Genomic DNA, 22,827 nt, shown 5'->3' with positions numbered 1-22,827 from the left:
ACCCCTACACTTTTTACACATTTTGTTACGGTACAACCTTATTCTAAAATGGATTAAATAAAACAATTTCGTCAGCAATCTACACACTGTTAGGTTCTTATTTTTCAGAGTAAATAACTCACGGACACTGGAGAAGTTTTAACCAAGTTAATTCTGCCCAAAGGTTCTGTACAGCTGTAATCAGACAACCCAACATTTGTCCCATCCAGATATTTATATCCCACTTAAGACACCCCTCCTTCTCTCCAATCCTTACATTTTATGGCTCTACAGGAAGCTAATAAAGAGGGTAACAGTATACCAAACATGTATTACTCTCTTAAGAGAATCTGTCCTCACCTCCTGACCTCAACCCCTCTTTCATCTAATACACAGATATCCATCTGTCTTTCCTGTATCAGCACGTCACCCTCCTCTCCTCCATCAAACACATTCCAAAGCCTTCCGGCTTTCTACAGAGAACCCTTAACTTTATCCTTTGATTATATGCTTCTTCTCTATCGTTTATTTAATATCTCAATGTTCAAAATGTCAAACCCAACAACACAATACCCCATAACGGCAAAGCGAAAACAGGTTTTTTGAAATTGTTGCAAATTTATGAAACCTTTAAAACAGAAATAGATTATTTACATAAGTATTCAGAGCCTTTGCTATGAGACTCAAAATTGAGCTCAAGTCCATCCTGTTTCCATTGATCATCCATGTTTCTACAACTTGATTGGAGTCCACCTGTGGTAAATTTAATTGATTGGACACGATTTGGAAAGGCTGTCTATATAAAAGGTCCCACAGTTGACAGTGCATGTCAGAGCAAAAACCAAGCCATGAGGTCAAAGGAATTGTCTGTAGAGCTCCGAGACAGGATTGTGTTGATCTGGGGAAGGGTACCAAAACATTTTTTCAGCATTGACGGTCCCCAAGAACACATTGGCCACCATCATTCTTAAATGGAAGAAGTTTGGAACCACCAAGACTTCCTAGTGCTGGCCGCCCAGCCAAACTGAGCAATCGGGGGAGAAAGGCCTTGGTCAGGGAGGTGACTAAGAACTCGATGCTCACTCTGACAGAGCACCAGAGTTCCTCTGTGGAGATGGGAGAACCTTCTCCAGAAGGACAACCATCTCTGCAGCACTCCACCAATCAGGCCTTTTTGGTACAGTGGCCAGGCGGAAGCCATTCCTCAGTAAAAGGCACATGACAGCCCGCTTGGAGTTTGCCAAAAGGCACCTAAAGGACTCTCAGACCATGAGAAACAAAATTCTCTGCTCTGATGAAACCAAGATCAAACTCTTTGGCCTGAATGCCAAGACTCACGTCTGGCGGAAACCAGGCACCGCTCTTCACCTGGCCAATACCATCCCTACGGTGAAGCATGGTGGTGGCAGCATCATGCTGTGGGGATGTTTTTCAGCGGCCGTGACTGGGAGACTAGTCAGGATCGAGGGAAAGATGAACGGAGCAAAGTACAGAGAGATCCTTGATGAAAACCTGCTCCAGAGTGCCCAGGACCTCAGACTGCCGCGAAGGTTCGCCTTCCAATAGGACAACGACCAGCACACAGCCAAGACAATGCAGGAGTGGCTTCGGGACAAGTCTCTATGTTCTTTTGTGGCCCAGCCAGAACCTGAACTTGAACACAATCTCTGGAGAGACCTGAAAATAGCTGTGTAGTGTTTCAATAAGCATTTTTCTACGGCTGGCCATGCTTTCCACCTGGCTACCCCTACCCCGATCAACAGCCCTGCACCCCCCTCAGAAACTCGCCCAAGCCTCCCCATTTCTCCTTCACCCAAACCCAGATAGCTGATGTTCTGAAAGAAATGCAAAATCTGGACCCCTACAAATCAGCCGGGCTAGACAATCTGGACCCTCTCTTTTTAAACTGATCTGCCGAAATTGTTGCAACCCCTATTACTAGCCTGTTCAACCTCTCTTTCGTATCGTCTGAGATTCCCAAAGATTGGAAGGGGGAGACACACTAGACCCAAACTGCTATAGACCTAAATTTATCCTACCCTGCCTTTCTAAGGTCTTCGAAGTTTTCAGATTTCCGACCATTTCGAATCCCACTGTACCTTCTCCGCTATGCATTCTGGTTTCAGAGCTGGTCATGGGTGCACCTCAGCCACGCTCAAGATCCTAAAAAATATCATAACCGCCATCAATAAGAGACATTACTGTGCAGTCGTATTCATCGACCTGGCTAAGGCTTTTGACTCTGTCAATCACAACATTCTTATTGGCAGACTCAACAGCCTTGGTTTCTCAAATGATTGCCTCGCTTGGTTCACCAACTACTTCTCTGATAGAGTTCAGTATGTCAAATCGGAGGGCCTGTTGTCAGGACCTCTGGCAGTCTCTAAGGGGGTGCCACAGGGTTCAATTCTCGGGCCCGACTCTCTTCTCTGTATACATCAATGATGTCGTTCTCGCTGCTGGTGATTATTTGATCCACCTCTATGCAGACGACACCATTCTGTATACCTCTGGCCCTTCTTTGGACACTGTGTTAACTAACCTCCAGACGAGCTTCAATGCCATACAACTCTCCTTCCGTCGCCTCCAACTGCTCTTAAATGCAAGTAAAACTAAATGCATGCTCTTCCACCGATTGCAGCCCGCACCTGCCCGCCCGTCCAGCATCACTACTCTGGATGGTTCTGACTTAGAATATGTGGACAACTACAAATACCTAGATGTCTGGTTAGACTGTAAACTCTCCTTCCAGACTCACATTAAGCATCTCCAATCCAATATTAAATCTAGAATCGGCTTCCTATTTCGCAACAAAGCATCCTTCACTCATGCTGCCAAACATACCCTCGTAAAACTGACCATCCTACCGAACTTCGACTATGTCATTTAAAAAATAGCCTCCAACACTCTACTCAACAAATTGGATGCAGTCTATCACAGTGCCATCTGTCACCAAAGCCCCATATTCTACCCACCACTGCGATCTATACGCTCTCGTTGGCTGGCCCTCGCTTCATACTCGCCGCCAAACCCACTGGCTCCAGGTCATCTACAAGTCTCTGCTAGGTAAAGCCCCGCCTTATCTCAGCTCACTGGTCACCATAGCAGCACCCACCCATAGCATGCGCTCCAGCAGGTATATCTCATTGGTCACCCCCAAAGCCAATTCTTCCTTTGGCCGCCTTCCCTTCCAGTTCTCTGCTGCCAATGACTGGAACGAACTGCAAAGATCACTGAAGCTGGAGACTCATATCTCCCTCACTAACTTTAAGCACCAGCTGTCAGAGCAGCTCACAGATCACTGCACCTGTACATAGCCCATCCAACTACCTCATCCCCATATTGTATTTATTTATTTATCTTGCTTCTTGCACATTCATCTTCTGCACATCTACCATTCCAGTGTTTAATTGCTATATTGTAATTACTTCGCCACCATGGCCTATTTAATGCCTTACCTACCTCATTTGCACACACTGTATATAGACTTTTTCTACTGTATTATTGACTGTATGTTTGCATGTGTAAATCTGTGTTGTATGTGTCAAACTGCTTTGCTTTATCTTGGCCAGGTCGTAGTTGTAAATGAGAACCTGTTCTCAACTAGCCTACCTGGTTAAATAAAGGTGAAATAAAATAATTAATGAAGGGGACAGAGTGACCACCTGTCAACAGGGTTTCCTGTGTGTGTCTGTCATTGTGCCAAGGTTTCTCTAGGGCCCTAGTGGCATAAGCTCAGGAAACACTGAGTTGCTGCCTCGGCCTCAGCTGCTGCACTCTGGCTCTTGTGATAGTGTTTCAAATAAGACATAGCTGAAGAACCAGGCTGTGTGACTGAACTCTCCCCGCAAAGCTATGTTCAAGGCCAGCGCTATGTCGAGTTGGGAGTGCTGCTAGGTTGCTCCCCGCGACTGAGAAATGGAAACAGAAACACACACCCTTTCGGGGAAAACACAGCATCACGCAAAGGCACTAGAGTCTTGACTTTCATTTTCCCCTCACAGTGTGTGTGTATGGGAACCCCCCCCCCCTCAAGCATGATGGTGACGGGTGGGAGGGAGGTGCGGGTTGCAGAGGGGGAGAGGCTGGAGAGTGAAACAGGTTTACTCTTTCTCACTCCAGCACACCCATTTCCTGCCCAGCCCAGCTGAGGCAGAGTTTTAGGGGAAGTCAGTTACACACTCTGCTAGGAACCTCCTGCCTCTTACACAGACACCGCTTGCAGGACAGGACACACTCCGGATCACCTAATCACCTGCCCTAAAAAAGGATTTTGTTCTTCTTTTTTATTTTACCATCACCACCGCCACCTTTGTGTCTACCATGACCAGGCCCAAGTCGTCCAAAATCATCTGCAATATTATGATTGCCTGCCTGTTCCTGTGGTTGGTCAGCTCCCTCATCATCATCGTGGTGTGGGCCACCTCTCCGGACATGGAGGGCGCCAGCCAGTGCAGGGCTGATCTGCAGAACCTGACAGAGAAGCACGAGGAAGCCAGGGTGCTGTACGCCAAGAACAAGCAGGCCCTGGAGGAGATGGTGGAGGAGGGCCGCACCAACCAGACCTGGCAGGTCATGAAGATGGAGCGGTTCCTGAAGCGTCTGGGCAAGACCAACGTGTCCCTGGCTGACTGTCATCAGGAAAGCGTGAGTGTTTGCTTGGCTCCTCTCCCTCACTCCCCTCCCTGGTTCCCGCAGCACTGAGGTTAACTGACTCACTCCCTCAGGCTGCAAGAGCTATCCTCTGCCTCTCCCCTGCCTCTAACCTTTCCGTTGTACCTGATGCCCTTACTACATTTTGTCATTTTCGATTGATCTGATATGATGATTTTTTAATTTATCTGATATCCAAACCTTTTCTAACAGTCTGTGATTTAGTGTTTATAATATTTTTTTGATATCATATCAGTTGGACTGTTTATAATAGTTTCAGTGAAAACAAGTTACTGTATTATCATGACAAATGATTGCTAGTGAAAAGTCACATTAGGCCTTTACATAACAACCAGAGGCACAATGGACACACAGTTATGCAAATGCTCTGCAAATGCAGCAATCAAATTCTGAAAAACTGCTGGTCCTTCCCAGGGAGTGGGTGGGAGGTCAAGTTAAACCCTTCCTGGAAGAAGAGGGAAAGCAGTGATAGGGCACACCATGCCTGTGTCTGAAATGGCACCCTGTTCTCTATATAATGCTCTACGTTTAACCAGATTAGGCAATAGGGTGCCATTTTGACTGAAGTCCATGTCCTTTAAGCACAAAGGTCTCAATCTTCCACCATTGATTTGGACTTTTCTTAGCAGATATTAGAGTTGTATCAACCACTTCTGACAACTTTAAAGTCCAGAGGAGTTACTCAATGACCACCATTGTCTTTTTGCAGGTTATTTTGGGTGTAAACATTACTGTCCTGGAAAAAGAGATTGAGATGCATAAAGAAATCGAGGAAAATCTCACTTCAGAAATCACGCTACGCCAAGGTAGGAAAATTGCTGCCACAGTGGGAGGTATGGGATTTTTGCCTCTGGTATTGGCTACCATGAAAGGAGCACTTTCTCACCAACAATATTCTTAGCAGCCTTTTCCCCTGTAACTATAGAAACCGGGTAAATTAGGGTAAATTAATACACAGGTTTGGTTGGTTATTGCTCCTTAAAAAAGGCTGATGACTAATTATGATTTAAGTGAAAGTTCTAGTAGAGTGAATTTCTTTAATAGCCATCCCATCTGTTTACCATTCCTTAAAAGCTGTCACAGGCTACTTTCAAATGAAATAGTGGACTCCCAAATGACCTTGTCTCTAATAATGAAGCGCTACTCACAAGCTTTTTACTTAGCTTAACAAGTTACCAAGTTAATTCAGTTACTCACTTTACTGTTGGCCTCCCAAATGATCTGTCATCTAATAATTAATCATCACACAACATAGTAGGTTGTAAGCAAATAGTTGTTAAGTCTGGTATTAAAATTCAGATATATATAGGGTATAACTTCATAAACGAGTCAGCGACCTGTCACATACTTCAGAGTAAATAGATTAATCAGCCTGGTCTCATAGACTAGACGTAACATAGTAAAAGCAAATCCGGGACACTACAATGAGTATTATATGTTACGTTTGGCATGGTTACATAAGACAGATGGTTACTTAAGGAGAGGTATATCTATAATTCCATGTGTATAACTTGTATTATCATCTACATTTATGATGAGTATTTCTGTTGAATCGATGTGGCAATGCAAAATAACTGGATGTTTTTGGAACTAGTGAACGTAACACGCCAATGTAAACTCCTATTTTTTTAATATAAATATGAACTTTATCAAACAAAACATACATGTATTGTGTAACATGAAGTCCTATGAGTGTCATCTGATGAAGATCATCAAAGGTTAGTGATTAATGTTATCTCTATTTGTGCTTTTTGATACTCCTATCTTTGGCTGGGAAAATGACTGTGTTTGTCTGTGATTTGGCGGTGACCTAACATAATCGTTTGTGGTCCTTTCGCTGAAAATCCTATTTGAAATTGGACACTTTGGTGGGATTAACAACAAGATTACCTTTAAAATTGTATAAGACACATGTATGTTTGAGGAATTTTAATTATGAGATATCTGTTGTTTGAATTTGGCGCCCTGCACTTTCACTGGCTGTTGTCATATCGATCCCGTTACCGGGATTGCAGTCATAAGAAGTTTTAAGGCAAACGTAGCAATTTTTTTGCTACTTTTCACATACTTAAAATGTTAGCTAACCCTTCTCCTAACCCTAAACCTAACCTTAACCCTTTTAGCTAATCCTTCCCCTAACCTTAACTCTTTAACCTAACTCATAAACGTAACCCTAACCCCTAGCCTAGCTAACATTAGCCAGCTAGCTAACGTTAGCCACCTAGTTAGAATTCATAACATATCATACATTTTTCAAATTCGTAACATATAGTAATTTTTGCAAATTCGGAACATATTGTACGTTTTGAAAATTCGGAACATATAATCAGTTGTGGGAAAAGTACCCAATTGTCATACTTGAGTAAAAGTAAACATGCCTTAATAGAAAATACCTCAAGTAAATGGGAAAGTCACCCAGTAAAATCCTACTTGAGTAAAAGTTTAAAAGTATTTGGTTTTAAATATACTTAAGTATCAAAAGTAAAAGTATAAATAATTTAAAATTCCTTAAGCAAACCAGACGGCACCATTTTCTTGTTTTTTAAAATTACGGATAGCCAGGGGGACGCTCCAACCCACAGACATAATTTACAAACGAAGCATGTGTTTAGTGAGTCCGCCAGATCAGAGGCCAGATCAGTGTCATGACGTGACTTTCATTAATGTGATGACTGTAATTTATCGGATCAACTAACTATGTTTAATTGTTAACAGATTAAATTAATCTGGTAACAATTAACTCATTAGGAATTTGGGGCACCACGGAAGAAGTTGTTCATAGTTACCATCTCCCGAACTCTAAAAGATATGTGTGTTATATATTGATAACAGTCACTTATTAATCATTACCTCATATCAGTCTCATTCTGAATGTTGTAGACTTGAATCCATAAGAACCCCAGCCTTTTCTGATTATTCAGTACTACACTGTCACGTTCCTGACCTGTTTTCTCTTATTTTTATATGTGTTTAGTTGGTCAGGGCGTGAGTTGGGGTGGGCATTCTATGTTACGTGTTTCTATGTTTAGGTTCATTGTTTGTTAGCCTTATATGGTTCTCAATCAGGGACAGGTGCTATTCATTTCCTCTGATTGAGAATCATATATAGGTAGGCTGTTTCACTCTGTTTGTTTGTGGGTGGTTGTCTCCTGTGTCTGTATGTCTACCACACGGGACTGTTTCGTTTTGTCGTTCGTGTATGTAGTCTGTTCCTGTTCGTGCGTTCTTCGTTTATTGTAAGTTCTCCAGTCCAGGTCTGTCTACATCGTTTATTTGTTTTGTAGTTTGTTATAGTGTTTTCGTGTTACGTCTTTACTTTAATAAATATCGTTATGTCAACACTTCACGCTGCGCTTTGGTCCAATCCCTACTCCTCTTCAGACGTCTCTGTAACAAAGACATTCCAATCTTGACACTAAAAAGCAAGAGAGGGTTCTCTGCTGCATAAGATTTACGATTGGCGTGGGGTGTCATAAACTGGCCCAGCCCTCCCTCTCCTCTCCTGTGGGAGAGAGGGCGTCTGATTATCTGTCAGCCATTTGCCAAGCTGATCTGAGGCCTTGGATCCTTGACCAGGAGAGTCATGACAGTAGGGATGACCAGGGATGTTCTCTTGATAAGTGTGTGAATTAGACACTTTTCCTGTCCTGCTAAGCATTCCAAATGTAACAAGTACTTTTGGGTGTGAAGGAAAATGTATGGAGTAAAAATAACATAATTACCTTCAGGAATGTAGTGAAGTAAAAGTATAAAGTTGTCAAAAATATAAATAGTAAAGCACAGATACCAAAACAAACTACTTAAGTAAAAATACTTGAAAGTACTATTTAAGTACTTTACATCATTGCATAAAATATGAATTGTAATTTGTTACATATCATGCGAAATGGGTGATGGACATCCACAAATTAATACATACCATACGAAACGTAACATATCATACTAAATGGAGTGTCTCAGATTTACTTCCAGAGTAATTTGACATGCTCTGAGACCAGGTTGGATTAATGTGAAGCAGAACGGGGACAGATTACAATTAAAAGCTTTTTTCACAGGAGATTTATCTGATGTGATTGGTGAAAAGACAAATATATAAGTGGAAAGAATATCATAATTGGGCTGCCTGTGTAATGAGAACTAGGGATGTCCTATTTTGATCTATCAAAGACGTCAAAAACATCCCTAACTACCAATAGTATGCCTTAGCATCAAATGGCATTGTCATTGTACTTCAAAACTGATTATGGTGAGCATGGATTCAACATTTTATTTCTGTCACTCAATGTTTTGTTTTCGCGCCTTATGATTTCAGAGCACATCAAATTCCTTCAGGATAACTTGACACAGGCATCTCATAAGTGGGAGTCCTGCGAGGCTTTGCACTCAGCTGCTGAGAGTCAGCGGATAGCAGACCAAGAGAGCCAGACCAAGGACTGCGAGTCCAGCAAGCAGTATTTACAGAAGCAGCTGTAAGTATCAATAGAGTGACACTGACCTGGTACAGAGTTATACTGAACTGATATACACCTTCAGATTGACTACTGTTATGAATCAGCTAAACATGCCTGGCTGGTTTAACTTTCATGAGGGTTGATATCGTTTTTGCACCATGGTTATATTTGCAGGCAGATGTGCAAAGTGAACCATCACGACGAGCCTGTGAATGGCGGAGTTGCCGCACCCCTCAGTAGCATTCCTGCCCTGTCCGTTGTCCTCTTCGTCAGTCTGCATTTGATAACATGTGAGTGTAATAGCACAAGGCGCTAACTAAGCATCATTATTCAATGCCATGGACGCTTACTGTATATAAGCAGTGGCTGTGAAAGCAGTGTGGAAAATAAACCAAAGATCATAACAACAAACATATCATAAATCTTAGTTTGTTTGATTTGATATTCATAGACACTGTCTGTAACTGTCTATAATCTATATATCAATGTGATTAAATATTTGCCTTCCACATGGTTTCCAGGAACATGATGCTGAGCCAGTGAGGTTATTGAAGACAATTAAGACAAGTTCTCCAGGACAATAAGATGGACCTGTACTTGATATTATATGGTTATTAGTGCTGAGCAATTAACCATCGTAAAAAGTTATTAAACAAATAATTGACCAACCTCGGTTCAATTACTTGAATTTTTTTATTTTTGTGAGCCCAACTCGCCGTTTCTCTAGAGAGAAATCAAATGATTCACAAGATAAATCAACTCAAGAACTATGTGGGACGCTGGGCTGAAGGGAGTTTCCGTTAAGCAAATATTCAACCTAGTTCATTGCAGAAACATGGTAATTATCTACAATGACCATAATCTATTGTGCCTGTTTTTCTGTCTCAGGCAGAGACAGAAACGCTTTTACTCCTGCTATGTTAGGTTAGATATACAGTGGGGAGAACAAGTATTTGATACACTGCTGATTTTGCAGGTTTTCCTACTTACAAAGCATGTAGAGGTCTGTAATTTTTATCATAGGTACACTTCAACTGTGAGAGACGGAATCTAAAACAAAAATCCAGAAAATCACATTGTATGATTTTTAAGTAATTAATTTGCATTTTATTGCATGACATAAGTATTTGATACATCAGAAAAGCAGAACTTAATATTTGGTACAGAAATCTTTGTTTGCAATTACAGAGATCATACGTTTCCTGTAGTTCTTGACCAGGTTTGCACACACTGCAGCAGGGATTTTGGCCCACTCCTCCATACAGATCTTCTCCAGATCCTTCAGGTTTCGGGGCTGTCGCTGGGCAATACGGACTTTCAGCTACCTCCAAAGATTTTCTATTGGGTTCAGGTCAGGTCTTTCTATTGATGTCTACCCACCTGACGGAGACAATGGAATATTTTCAATGTTTTGGCAATTGAATGTTCACTATTTTAGGCTTTGGAATTTCTATTAAAAACCTCAAAAATAATTCTTATGTCATTATTTCATAATGTATTTAATGTAAAAAAAAAAACATATATTGAAACCGAAACCGAACCGACCTAAAAAAGCACGATCGCTCAGCACTAACGGATATCACTGCTGTAAAAATGTTGACTGAAACAAATTAGGGAAACAGTCAATGATAGTTTTGTTAATATTTTAAAATGAATATTTTGTATCTGTTTTTTTTGTGTGCTTTTGAATGTTTTTTAGCAGCATTTGCTACCAGTTCTTTCACATTGCATTATTATACATCATTATCATTGCCCTGGCCTGGGGCCAAAGAGATTACTGGCCTAGGGTTTTGGAATCTCCTTTATCAGAGCAATGAGTGCCCCCTACTGGCCTTCACACAAAGGGGTCTGGTAGCAGCCAGAAGCCTACTGTGCTGTCTGGACTCTGGCATGGGTGGACTGGCCATCTGGCATTTTGGGTAAAACCAAGATGGGCTGGTCCATTTTTAGCCAATTTGGCTAATAATGGTGGCCTCAAGAAAAAACAATTGCCGGTGTGTTAGGAATGCCAGGGCTCATTTCTGGTCCCAGTCAGCCCCTGGACTCTGGACAGATGCATTTACAAGTGTATGCTATTACAAGGTCGACTTGCAGAGCACAATTTGTTGAAGTTTTAGCAAAGCAAAATCCCTCTCGCTACAAGTGGAGTCTGGAAATATTATATTAGCCTCACAGACTGATTGTGGTGGCTTAGTAAAACTTTGAATCAACATAGCCACCATTAGCCTGCTTCTTCCCCAATGCAAATCTGTGGTCATGTGCAGCCTATGATGAATGTATCATTCCGAGCTATCCCAGAGGGGTATATGACAAAGCAGGATAAATGAGTCAGACAACTATTGTCTAATTGACTCAACAACAAAAAACACATACTGTATCTAAGTTGAGCTTTCTTAAGAAACTGTACACTTAATTCTGTTTGTATATCAAAGTTAACTGGCTAACTCATTGATCCAGTTTTGTAAAATACCCATCTGATAGGTAGCTAGTTAACTAGTCTAGCTGTTGGTAGGTTGGGCTAACTAACTTAGGCTGCATTTAGACAGGCAACCCAGTTCTGATCTTTATTTGATGTGATGTGATTGGTCAAAAGACCAATTAGTGGAAAAATATCAGAATTGGGCTACCTGTGTGAACAGATTTTTCAAACCAAAGGCACATTCAGAAGGAAGTAACATTTTGGAACATTCAGATAGAAATGTGCTTGTTATGTAGAACAAACATCCCTCTCTGGCATGTAGAATAAGGAATCACGCCTGCTCTATTCATGGTATTTCTATCTGCAACTTTTAAGAACATATTTTGGCAAATGAACATGGCCAAAGTTTTGACTGCTAGCTAGAACCAATGACGACTAACGTTAGCTGTCCCTCTGTGCAAATGCGAAAGTGGTTATGTTTTGATACGAAGTAACAGTAAACCAATAAAGTAATGTTAACATGACATACTCTTTTTGGCAATGCAGAATCTGATATATTGGCTGCGTATACTGAGACAGAGGGGTGTTGTTTTGCTCGCTTGGATGCTTTTTCCTATGAGATAGATTCAGCCACTTACGAATTGGAAGAAAATTAAAACATTTCATTTTTTATTTATTTTTATTGTTCACATTTTTAGGGAAGCATGGCTTCCCTTGGCACCCATGAATACACCCACTGCAGTAGGTCTAATGACAATCGCCAAATGTTCTTACACTGATGGTGTTTGTAACAGATGTTCATCATTTATGTCCAAACACCTTTTTGTTAGCGCGTTTAGCACAGTATTCCACATTCATGACGCGCGATCACTAGGAGCAGACGAAAAGTCAAAAAGTTCCGTTACAGTCTGTAGAAATATATGAAGTATAGAATCAATCTTTAGGATGTTTTTAACATAAATCTTCAATAATGTTCCAACCGGAGAATTCCTTTGTCTTCAGAAATGCAATGTAACTCAAGCTAACTCTCACATGAATGCGCATGGTCAGCTCGTGGCACTCTGGGAGAGACCTTACTCAGTCCCCTCTCATTCGCCCCCACTTCACAGTAGAAGCATCAAACAAGGTTCTAAAGACTGTTGACATCTAGTGGAAGCCTTAGGAAGTACAATATTACCCCATAGACACTGTGTATTCGATAGGCCAAGAGTTGAAAAACTACAAACCTCAGCTTTCCTACTTCCTGGTAGGAGTTTTCTCAGGTTTTCGCCTGCCATATGAGTTCTGTTATACTCGCAGACATCATTCAAACAGTTTTAGAAACTTCAGAGTGTTTTCTATCCAAATATACTAATAATATGCATATATTAGCAACTAGGACTGAGTAGCAGGCAGTTTACTCTGGGCATGCTTTTCATCCAAATGTGAAAATGCTGCCCCCTATCCCAAACAAGGTTAAGCATGTCCCAGTTTAGGTCACCTAGCAGCACGAGCTCTGAAGATAGATGGGGGGCAATCAGTTCACATATGGTGTCCAGAGCACAGCTGGGGGCAGAGGGTGGTCTATAGCAGGCGGCAACAGTGAGAGACTTGTTTTTAGAGAGGTGGATTTTTAAAAGTAGAAGTTCAAATTGTTTGGGTCCAGACCTGGATAGTAGGGCAGAATTCTGCAGGCTATCTCTGCAGTCGATTGCAACACCACCCCCTTTGGTCGTTCTATCTTGTCTGAAAATGTTGTAGTTAGGGATGGAGATTTCTGAGTTTTTGGTAGTCTTCCTAAGCCAGGATTCAGACACGGCTAGGACATCCGGGTTGGCAGAGTGTGCTAAAGCAGTGAATAAAACAAACTTAGGGAGGAGGCTTCTAATGTTAACATGCATGAAACCAAGGCTATTACGGTTACAGAAGTCATCAAAAGAGAGCGCCAGGGGAATAGAAGTGGAGCTAGGCACTGCAGGGCCTGGATTCACCTCTACATCACCAGAGGAACAGAGGAGGAGTAGGATAAGGGTACGGCTAAAAGCTATGAGAATTGGTCGTCTAGGACGTCTGGAACAGAGAGTGAAAGGGGCAGGTTTCTGGGGGTGATAAAATAGCTTCAAGGTATAATGTACAGACAAAGGTATGGTAGGATGTGAATACAGTGGAGGTAAACCTAGGCATTGAGTGATGATGAGAGAGATATCTTCTTGATGCTAGGAGGCAGAATATTTATGTTTGGGAAAAATAACGTTCCCAATGTAAACATCCTATTTCTCAGGCCCAGATGCTTGAATATGCAATTGACATATGCAAATGCAAATATGCAAATACATAATTGACAGATTAGGATAGAAAACACTCTAAAGTTTCCAAAACTGTCAAAATGTTGTATGTAAGTATAACAGAACTGATTTTGCAGGCGAAAACCTGAGGAAATCCAACCCGGAAGTGGCTCTTATTTTGAAAAATCCCTGTTCCATTGCCTGTCTATCCTCAATTTAAAGGGATATCAACCATATTCCTTTTCCAATGGCTTCCACAGGTTGTGAACAGGCTTTAGACAGAGTTTCAAGCTTTTATTCTGAAAAATGAGCAACATTTATCAAAACGTGTCAGTGGATGGCCAGGTGTCCTTTGATTAGTTCATGCGCGCGAAAGTTGTTGCTCGACATTTTCTTTCTCTCTAGTATTGATAGTTTACCGTCCGGTTCAAATATGATCGATTAGTTATGTTAAAAACAACCTGAGGATTGATTATAAAAAAACGTTTGACATGTTTCTACGAACTTTACAGATACTATTTGGAATTTTCGTCTTCCCTTCATGACTGCTGGATCCTGTTGATTTCTGAACATAACGCACCAACCAAATGGAGGTTTTTGGATATAAAAATAATATTTATCGAACAAAAGGAACATTTGTGTAACTGGGAGTCTCGTGAGTGCAAACATCCGAAGATCAAAGGTAAGCGATCAATTTTATTGCTTTTCGGACTTTCGTGACCAATCTACATTGCTGCTAGCTGTTCGTAATGTTTTGTCTAGTGATCGATAAACTCAAACACGTGGATTGCTTTCGCTGTAAAGCATATTTTCAAAATCTGACACGATAGGTGGATTAACAAACTAAGCTGTGTTTTGGTATATTTCACTTGTGATTTCATGAAAATAAATTTGTAGTATTTTTATTTTATTTGAATCTCTGCAATTCAGCGGTTGTTTACGAAAATGATCCAGTTAAAGGGATCCGTGCACCAAGAGGATATTGTCTCTAGAAACATAATTGAAACCAGGTGATGTCATCGCATGTGTGGGTGGTGGAACTGAAAGGTTGGATAAGGTATAATGAGCAGGGCTAGAGGCTCTACAGTGAAATAAGCCAATAAACACTAACCAGAACAGCAATAGACAAGGCATATTGACATTAAGGAGAGGCATGCTTAGTCGAGTGATCATAAGGGTCCAGTGAGTAGTGAGGTTGGTTGGGGTCACGGAGATTCAGACAGCTAGCCGGGCCATGGGTAGCAAGCTGGCAGAGGATGGAGGTCTGTTTTTAGCCAACTCGTGTGTTTCCGTCGGTAGATTAGTGTTACTGTAATATGTGTTTTTCCATGTACATTGATTGGTTGATTACTTTTCTGCTACAGGAAGATAAATAACATACACTTTTCTAAACTAATCCAATTTGTTAGTAATTGGATTTATTGGACCCGTTACCGAGATAGTTGTTCCAGTTTAGATGATTGAGCTAGTCTCAGTATTCAAACTACCGTACCCTGGCAGTTATTATGAATGCAGGTGATTTAACAATTCCACTTGTTGGATATCCTAACGCTGTCTGGATTCCAATAGGAATTACACATCACTTTGCAAGCCAGCATAATTTGACCTGCAGAGCTGTTGTGGCCTGTAAACCAGGCGTTTCCTAACACCACTGTGTTAAGGTATAACTAGGCCCTCAAAGGCCTTATGATATATGTAATGTCATAAATAATTACATTTTAAAGTCTAATAAGGCTGCTGGAACCGTTCATAGATAGTTCTTGGTAGAACTCTTAGATGGTTCTAGGAAGAACATTTAGGTTATAAAATGGTTATTGGTAGATCCCTTCATAGAGGGTTCTAGGCAGAACCCTTCAGAACCCATCATAGAGGGTTTTTGGTAGAACCATCTATAGGGGGTGTCAAGGCTCAGGAGAAGACCCAGATGCAGACAGTATCGAAGTAACAAATGTTAACTACAAAAACAGGGGGGCAGGCAAATGACAGGTCAAGGGCAGGCAGAGGTCAGTGATCCAGAGTAAAGTCTGAAAGGTACAGAACGGCAGGCAGGCAGGCTCAGGGTCAGGGCAGGCAGAGGTCAGTAATCCAGGGTGGTGTGACAAGGTACAGAACGGCAGGCAGAATGGTCAAAACCGGGAAAACAGGAGCATGGGAAAACCGCTGGTAGGCTTGACGAAACAAAACAAACTGGCAACAGACAAACAGAGAACACAGGTATAAATACACTTGGGATAATGGGGAAGATGGGCGACACCTGGAGGGGGTGGAGACAAGCACAAAGACAGGGAAAACAGATCAGGGTGTGACAGGGGGTTCTTTGAAGAGCCCTACATAGAACCCTCTACAAAAGGTTCTACTTAGCACCAAAAAGGGCTCCCCTATGCCGTCAAACCAAAGAACCCTATATGGTTCTACTTAGCATATTTCTTTCTAAGAGTGCACGGTCAATGTGACTGTACATTTGATATAATTTTTGGCTGTAATTATCACTTTGCCTTGTCTTAATTAACGTCTAATTTATATGCATGTCCAGTTTAGCCATCTTTTTTTAACAATGTGATATTGCTCTCCAATGGAATAACTTGAAATATATAGGTAATTCAATAATCAAAATAAATACTTTCATATTTTTTTAGCGTAGTGGTTATAAGTACTTAGGCATATGACGTGAAATAGTCCTCATGTGAAACCATTGTCAAAGGTACAAGAGATACTGTTGCATGTGGGTCTAGATTATTTATGGATTGATCATTATTTGACCATGCTGGTCATTTATGAACATCTTGAACATCTTGAACATGTTCTGTTATAATCTTACTTACAAGCCCTTAACCAACAGTGCAGTTCAAGAAGAAAAATATTTATCAAGTAGGCTAAAATAAAAAGTAACACAATAAGAATGACGAGGCTATATACAGGGGGCACCGGTACCGCGTCAGTGTGCAAGGGTAGAGGCTAGTTGAAGTAATTTGTACATGTAGGTGAGGGCGAAGTGACCTTGCATAGGTAACAAACAAACAGCGAGTAGCAGCAGTGTACAAGAGCGGAGGGAGGAGGGAGGGAGGGGGGGGGTCAATGTAAATTGCCCGGTGGCAATTTTTATGAATTGTTCAGCAGTCGAATGGCTTGGGAGTAGAAGCTGTTGAGGAGCCTTTTAGTCAAGACTTGGGACCAAAAGTCCCACCTTTGACAGTGATTACAGCCTTGAGTCCTGAGTCTATGATGCTTTCATACTGACATGTAATGGTAACAGGATTCAAAGTTCAGTGACCATACCTGAGTGTAGTAGCGGTGCTTGGTTTTCAAGGAAAATAAACTGTTGATATGTCCACTCGTCTTCTGTCTAGTGGTCAGTTGATATAGTTGACTATCTATTTAGCTACCCAGAGTATCTGCATTGAACCTTGTTGTACTAACTTTGACTCATCACATAGGCTGCTGCTACTGTTTATTATCTGTCACTTTTATTCCTAGTTATGTGTACATGAAATGCATTCAGAAAGTATTCAGACCCCTTTACTTTTTCCACATTTTGCTAAGTTAGACTTATTCTAAAATTAATAAAATAAATGTTTTCCTCATCAGTCTACAAAATACCCCATAATGACAATTTCTTAACAAATGTATTAATAATAAAAACAGATATCTTATTTACATAAGTATTCAGACCATTTGCTATGAGACTCGAAATTGAGCTCAGGTGCATCCTGTTTCCATTGATCATCCTTGAGCTGTTAAATTCAATTGATTGGAAATGATTTGGAAAGGCATACACCTGTCTATATAAGGTCGCACAGTTGACAGCACGTCAGAGCAAAAACCAAGCCATGAGGTCGAAGGAATTGTCCGTAGAGCTCCGAGACAGGATTGTGTCGAGGCACAGATCTGGGGAAGGGTAGCAAAAAATGTATTCAGCATTGAAGGTCCCCAAGAACACAGTGGTCTCCATCATTCCTAAATGGAAGAAGTTTGGAACCACCAAGACTCTTCCAAGAGCTGGCCGCCCGGCCAAACTGAGCAATCAGGGGAGAAGGGCTTGGTCAGGGAGGTGACCAAGAACTCGATGGTCACTCTGACAGAGCTCCAGAGATCCTCTGTGGAGATGGGAGAACCTTCTCCAGAAGGACAACCATCTCTGCTGCACTCCACCAATCAGGCCTTTATGGTACAGTGGCCAGACAGAAGCCACTACTCAGTAAAAGGCACATGAGAGCCCGCTTGGAGTTTGCCAAAAGGCACCTAAAGGACTCTCAGACCATGAGAAACAGGATTCTCTGGTCTGATGAAACCAAGACTGAACTCTTTTGCCTGAATGCCAAGTGTAGCGTCTGGAGGAAACCTGGCACCATCCCTACGGTGAAGCATGGTGGTGGCATCAATATGCTGTGGGGATGTTTTTCAGCAGCAGGGACGGGGACACTAGTCAGGATCAAGGGAAAGATGAACAGAGATCCCTGATGAAAACCTGCTCCAGAGCACTCAGGACCTCAGACTGGGGTGAAGGTTCACCTTCCAACAGGACAGCGACCCTAAGCACACAGCCAAGTCAACGCAGGAGTGGCTTCGGGACAAGTCTCTGAATGTCCTTGAGTGGCCTAGCCAGAGCCCGGACTTGAACCCGATCAAACATCTCTGGAGAGACCTGAAAATAGCTGTGCAGCGATGCTCCCCATCCAACCTTACAGAGCATGAAAGGATCTGTAGAGAAGAATGGGAGAAACTCCCCAAATACAGGTGTGCCAAGCTTGTAGCGTCATACCCAAGAACACTTGAGGCTGTAATCACTGCCAAAGTTTCTCCAACAAAGTACTGAGTAAAGGGGGGCCACATTGCAGGCCACCAGTTGTCTATCCCTGGCCTAGAGTATGATGGCATTACTGGCTTCATGGGTATGGGCAATGCAACTCTTGTCATCTGAAGCAGAGAATAGCTAAACTCACACATTGCTTACATATTGTTGAGCTAGGCCCATGGGTTGAATTGGACCGGGTCCCGCCGGGCTCGAGAACCGGCACCAAGCGGAGCTAAGTGTTATGCTGGTGAATGAGGACCCAAAAGCGACGTAATAGAAACAGAGTCTTTATTCCAGTCTTAAACAAACAATGATTCTCCTGGATATTATCAAAGGTAAATCCAAAACAGGAAACAGAAATCCTCTCGTCAGTAGAGAGGAACGACTGGAGACGCGACCACAGACTGCAGGTCGCTTCAGGAAGGCACAGGCCGTAGCTGACATAGACACCTGCTCACACGCAGCATCTGAAGAAGGCAAAAACACGACAGGGCGGAACAAGGACACAGAACAGCAAACATCAAACAAGAATCCGACAAGGACAGAAGCGGAAAACAGAGGGAGAAATAGGGACTCTAATCAGAGGGCAAAATAGGGGACAGGTGTGAAAGAGTAAATGAGGTCGTTAGGAGAATGAGAAACAGCTGGGAGCAGGAACGGAACGATAGAGAGAGAGAGCGGGAGAGGGAGAGAGAGGGATAGAAAGAGGGAAAGAACCTAATAAGACCAGCAGAGGGAAGCACAGGGACAAGACATGATGATCAAAGACAAAACATGACAGTACCCCCCCACTCACCGAGCGCCTCCTGGCGCACTCGAGGAGGAACCCTGGCGGCAACGAAGGAAATCATCAATCAACGAACGGTCCAGCACGTCCCGAGATGGAACCCAACTCCTCTCCTCAGGACCGTAACCCTCCCAATCCACTAAGTACTGGTGACCACGTCCCCGAGAACGCATGTCCATGATCTTCCGTACCTTGTAAATAGGTGCGCCCTCGACAAGGACGGGGGGGGGGGAGGGAAGACGAACGGGGGCGCGAAGAAAAGGCTTGACACAAGAGACATGGAAGACAGGGTGGACGCGACGAAGATGTCGCGGAAGAAGCAGTCGCACAGCGACAGGATTGACGACCTGAGAGACACGGAACGGACCAATGAACCGCGGAGTCAACTTGCGAGAAGCTGTCGTAAGGGGAAGGTTACGAGTGGAAAGCCACACTCTCTGACCGCGACAATACCTAGGACTCTTAATCCTACGTTTATTGGCGGCTCTCACAGTCTGCGCCCTGTAACGGCAAAGTGCAGACCTGACCCTCCTCCAGGTGCGCTCACAACGTTGGACAAAAGCCTGAGCGGAGGGAACGCTGGACTCGGCGAGCTGGGACGAGAACAGAGGAGGCTGGTACCCAAGACTACTCTGAAACGGAGATAGCCCGGTAGCAGACGAAGGAAGCGAGTTGTGAGCGTACTCAGCCCAGGGGAGCTGTTCTGCCCAAGACGCAGGGTTTCGAAACGAAAGGCTGCGTAATATGCGACCAATCGACTGATTGGCCCTTTCTGCTTGACCGTTAGACTGGGGATGAAACCCGGAAGAGAGACTGACGGAAGCACCAATCAAACGACAGAACTCCCTCCAAAACTGTGACGTGAATTGCGGGCCTCTGTCAGAAACGGCGTCTAACGGGAGACCATGAATTCTGAACACATTCTCAATGATGATTTGTGCCGTCTCCTTAGCGGAAGGAAGCTTAGCGAGGGGAATGAAATGTGCCGCCTTAGAGAACCTATCGATAACCGTAAGAATCACAGTCTTCCCCGCAGACGAAGGCAGACCGGTAATAAAGTCTAAGGCGATGTGAGACCATGGTCGAGAAGGAATGGGAAGCGGTCTGAGACGACCGGCAGGAGGAGAGTTACCTGACTTAGTCTGCGCGCAGTCCGAACAAGCAGCCACGAAACGGCGCGTGTCCCGCTCCTGAGTAGGCCACCAAAACCGCAGGCGAATAGAAGCAAGCGTACCCCGAACGCCGGGGTGGCCAGCTAACTTGGCAGAATGAGCCCACTGAAGAACAGCCAGACGAGTAGAGACAGGAACGAACAGAAGGTTACTAGGACAAGCGCGCGGCGACGCAGTGTGAGTGAGTGCTTGCTTTACCTGTCTCTCAATTCCCCAGACAGTCAACCCGACAACACGCCCTTCAGGGAGAATCCCCTCGGGGTCGGTAGAAGCCACAGAAGAACTAAAGAGACGGGATAAGGCATCAGGCTTGGTGTTCTTATTTCCCGGGCGATAGGAAATCACGAACTCGAAACGAGCGAAAAACAACGCCCAACGAGCTTGACGTGCATTAAGTCGTTTGGCAGAACGGATGTACTCAAGGTTCTTATGGTCAGTCCAAACGACAAAAGGGACGGTCGCCCCCTCCAACCACTGTCGCCATTCGCCTATGGCTAAGCGGATGGCGAGCAGTTCGCGGTTACCCACATCATAGTTGCGTTCCGATGGCGACAGGCGATGAGAAAAGTAAGCGCAAGGATGGACCTTATCGTCAGACTGGAAGCGCTGGGACAGAATGGCTCCCACGCCCACCTCTGAAGCGTCAACCTCGACAATGAATTGTTTAGTGACGTCAGGAGTAACAAGGATAGGGGCGGATGTAAAACGCTTCTTGAGGAGATCAAAAGCTCCCTGGGCGGAACCGGACCACTTAAAGCAAGTCTTGACAGAAGTCAGAGCTGTGAGAGGGGCAGCCACTTGACCGAAATTACGAATGAAACGCCGATAGAAATTAGCGAAACCGAGAAAGCGCTGCAACTCGACACGTGACTTAGGAACGGGCCAATCGCTGACAGCCTGGACCTTAGCGGGATCCATCTGAATGCCTTCAGCGGAAATAACAGAACCGAGAAATGTGACAGAGGAGACATGAAAGGCGCACTTCTCAGCCTTCACGTAGAGACAATTCTCTAAAAGGCGCTGGAGTACACGTCGAACGTGCTGAACATGAATCTCGAGTGACGGTGAAAAAATCAGGATATCGTCAAGGTAAACGAAAACAAAGATGTTCAGCATGTCTCTCAGTACATCATTAACTAATGCCTGAAAGACAGCTGGAGCATTAGCGAGACCGAACGGCAGAACCCGGTATTCAAAATGCCCTAACGGAGTGTTAAACGCCGTTTTCCACTCGTCCCCCTCTCTGATGCGTACGAGATGGTAAGCGTTACGAAGGTCCAACTTAGTAAAGAACCTGGCTCCCTGCAGAATCTCGAAGGCTGACGACATAAGGGGAAGCGGATAACGATTCTTAACCGTTATGTCATTCAGCCCTCGATAATCCACGCAGGGGCGCAGAGTACCGTCCTTCTTCTTAACAAAGAAAAACCCCGCTCCGGCGGGAGAGGAAGAAGGCACCACGGTACCGGCGTCGAGAGAAACAGACAGATAATCCTCGAGAGCCTTACGTTCGGGAGCCGACAGAGAGTATAGTCTACCCCGAGGGGGAGTGGTCCCCGGAAGGAGATCAATACAACAATCATACGACCGGTGAGGAGGAAGAGAGTTGGCTCTGGACCGACTGAAGACCGTGCGAAGATCATGATATTCCTCCGGCACTCCTGTCAAATCACCAGGTTCCTCCTGAGTAGAGGGGACAGAAGAAACAGGAGGGATAGCAGACATTAAACACTTCACATGACAAGAAACGTTCCAGGATAGGATAGAATTACTAGACCAATTAATAGAAGGATTATGACATACTAGCCAGGGATGACCCAAAACAACAGGTGTAAAAGGTGAACGAAAAATCAAAAAGGAAATGGTCTCACTGTGGTTACCAGATACTGTGAGGGTTAAAGGTAGTGTCTCACATCTGATACTGGGGAGAGGACTACCATCTAAGGCGAACATGGGCGTGGGCTTCCCTAACTGTCTGAGAGGAATGTCATGTTTCCGAGCCCATGCTTCGTCCATAAAACAACCCTCAGCCCCAGAGTCTATCAAGGCACTGCAGGAAGCAGCCGAACCGGTCCAGCGTAGATGGACCGACAAGGTAGTACAGGATCTTGATGGAGAGACCTGAGTAGTAGCGCTCACCAGTAGCCCTCCGCTTACTGATGAGCTCTGGCTTTTACTGGACATGACATGACAAAATGTCCAGCAGAACCGCAATAGAGGCAAAGGCGGTTGGTGATTCTCCGTTCCCTCTCCTTAGTCGAGATGCGAATACCTCCCAGCTGCATGGGC

The 22,827-nt window shown here is 43.6% G+C and overlaps 1 protein-coding gene across 1 annotated transcript; it reads left to right on the top strand.

The window, feature by feature from the left end:
- The first annotated feature begins 4,054 nt into the window (after positions 1 to 4,054).
- Positions 4,055 to 10,576, top strand: LOC139539579 (uncharacterized). Its single transcript, XM_071342649.1, has 5 exons — positions 4,055 to 4,626; positions 5,363 to 5,459; positions 8,966 to 9,122; positions 9,279 to 9,394; positions 9,626 to 10,576. Coding segments are annotated over exons 1-5 (696 nt in total). The 5' UTR covers positions 4,055 to 4,302; the 3' UTR covers positions 9,628 to 10,576.
- Positions 10,577 to 22,827: the final 12,251 nt, after the last annotated feature.

This window comes from Salvelinus alpinus, chromosome 15 (assembly GCF_045679555.1).
Source record: "Salvelinus alpinus chromosome 15, SLU_Salpinus.1, whole genome shotgun sequence".
NCBI lineage: Eukaryota > Metazoa > Chordata > Actinopteri > Salmoniformes > Salmonidae > Salvelinus > Salvelinus alpinus.
Note: the sequence above shows the minus strand (reverse complement) of the source record. Positions and strands in the feature narration are given on the sequence as shown.

Coding starts and splice junctions, on each gene's coding strand:
- LOC139539579 (XM_071342649.1), top strand. CDS start 4,303: ATGACCAGGCCCAAGTCGTCCAAAATCATCTGCAATATTATGATTGCC. Junction 4,627..5,362: donor CTGACTGTCATCAGGAAAGC/GTGAGTGTTTGC, acceptor GTCTTTTTGCAG/GTTATTTTGGGTGTAAACAT. Junction 9,123..9,278: donor CAGTATTTACAGAAGCAGCT/GTAAGTATCAAT, acceptor TTATATTTGCAG/GCAGATGTGCAAAGTGAACC.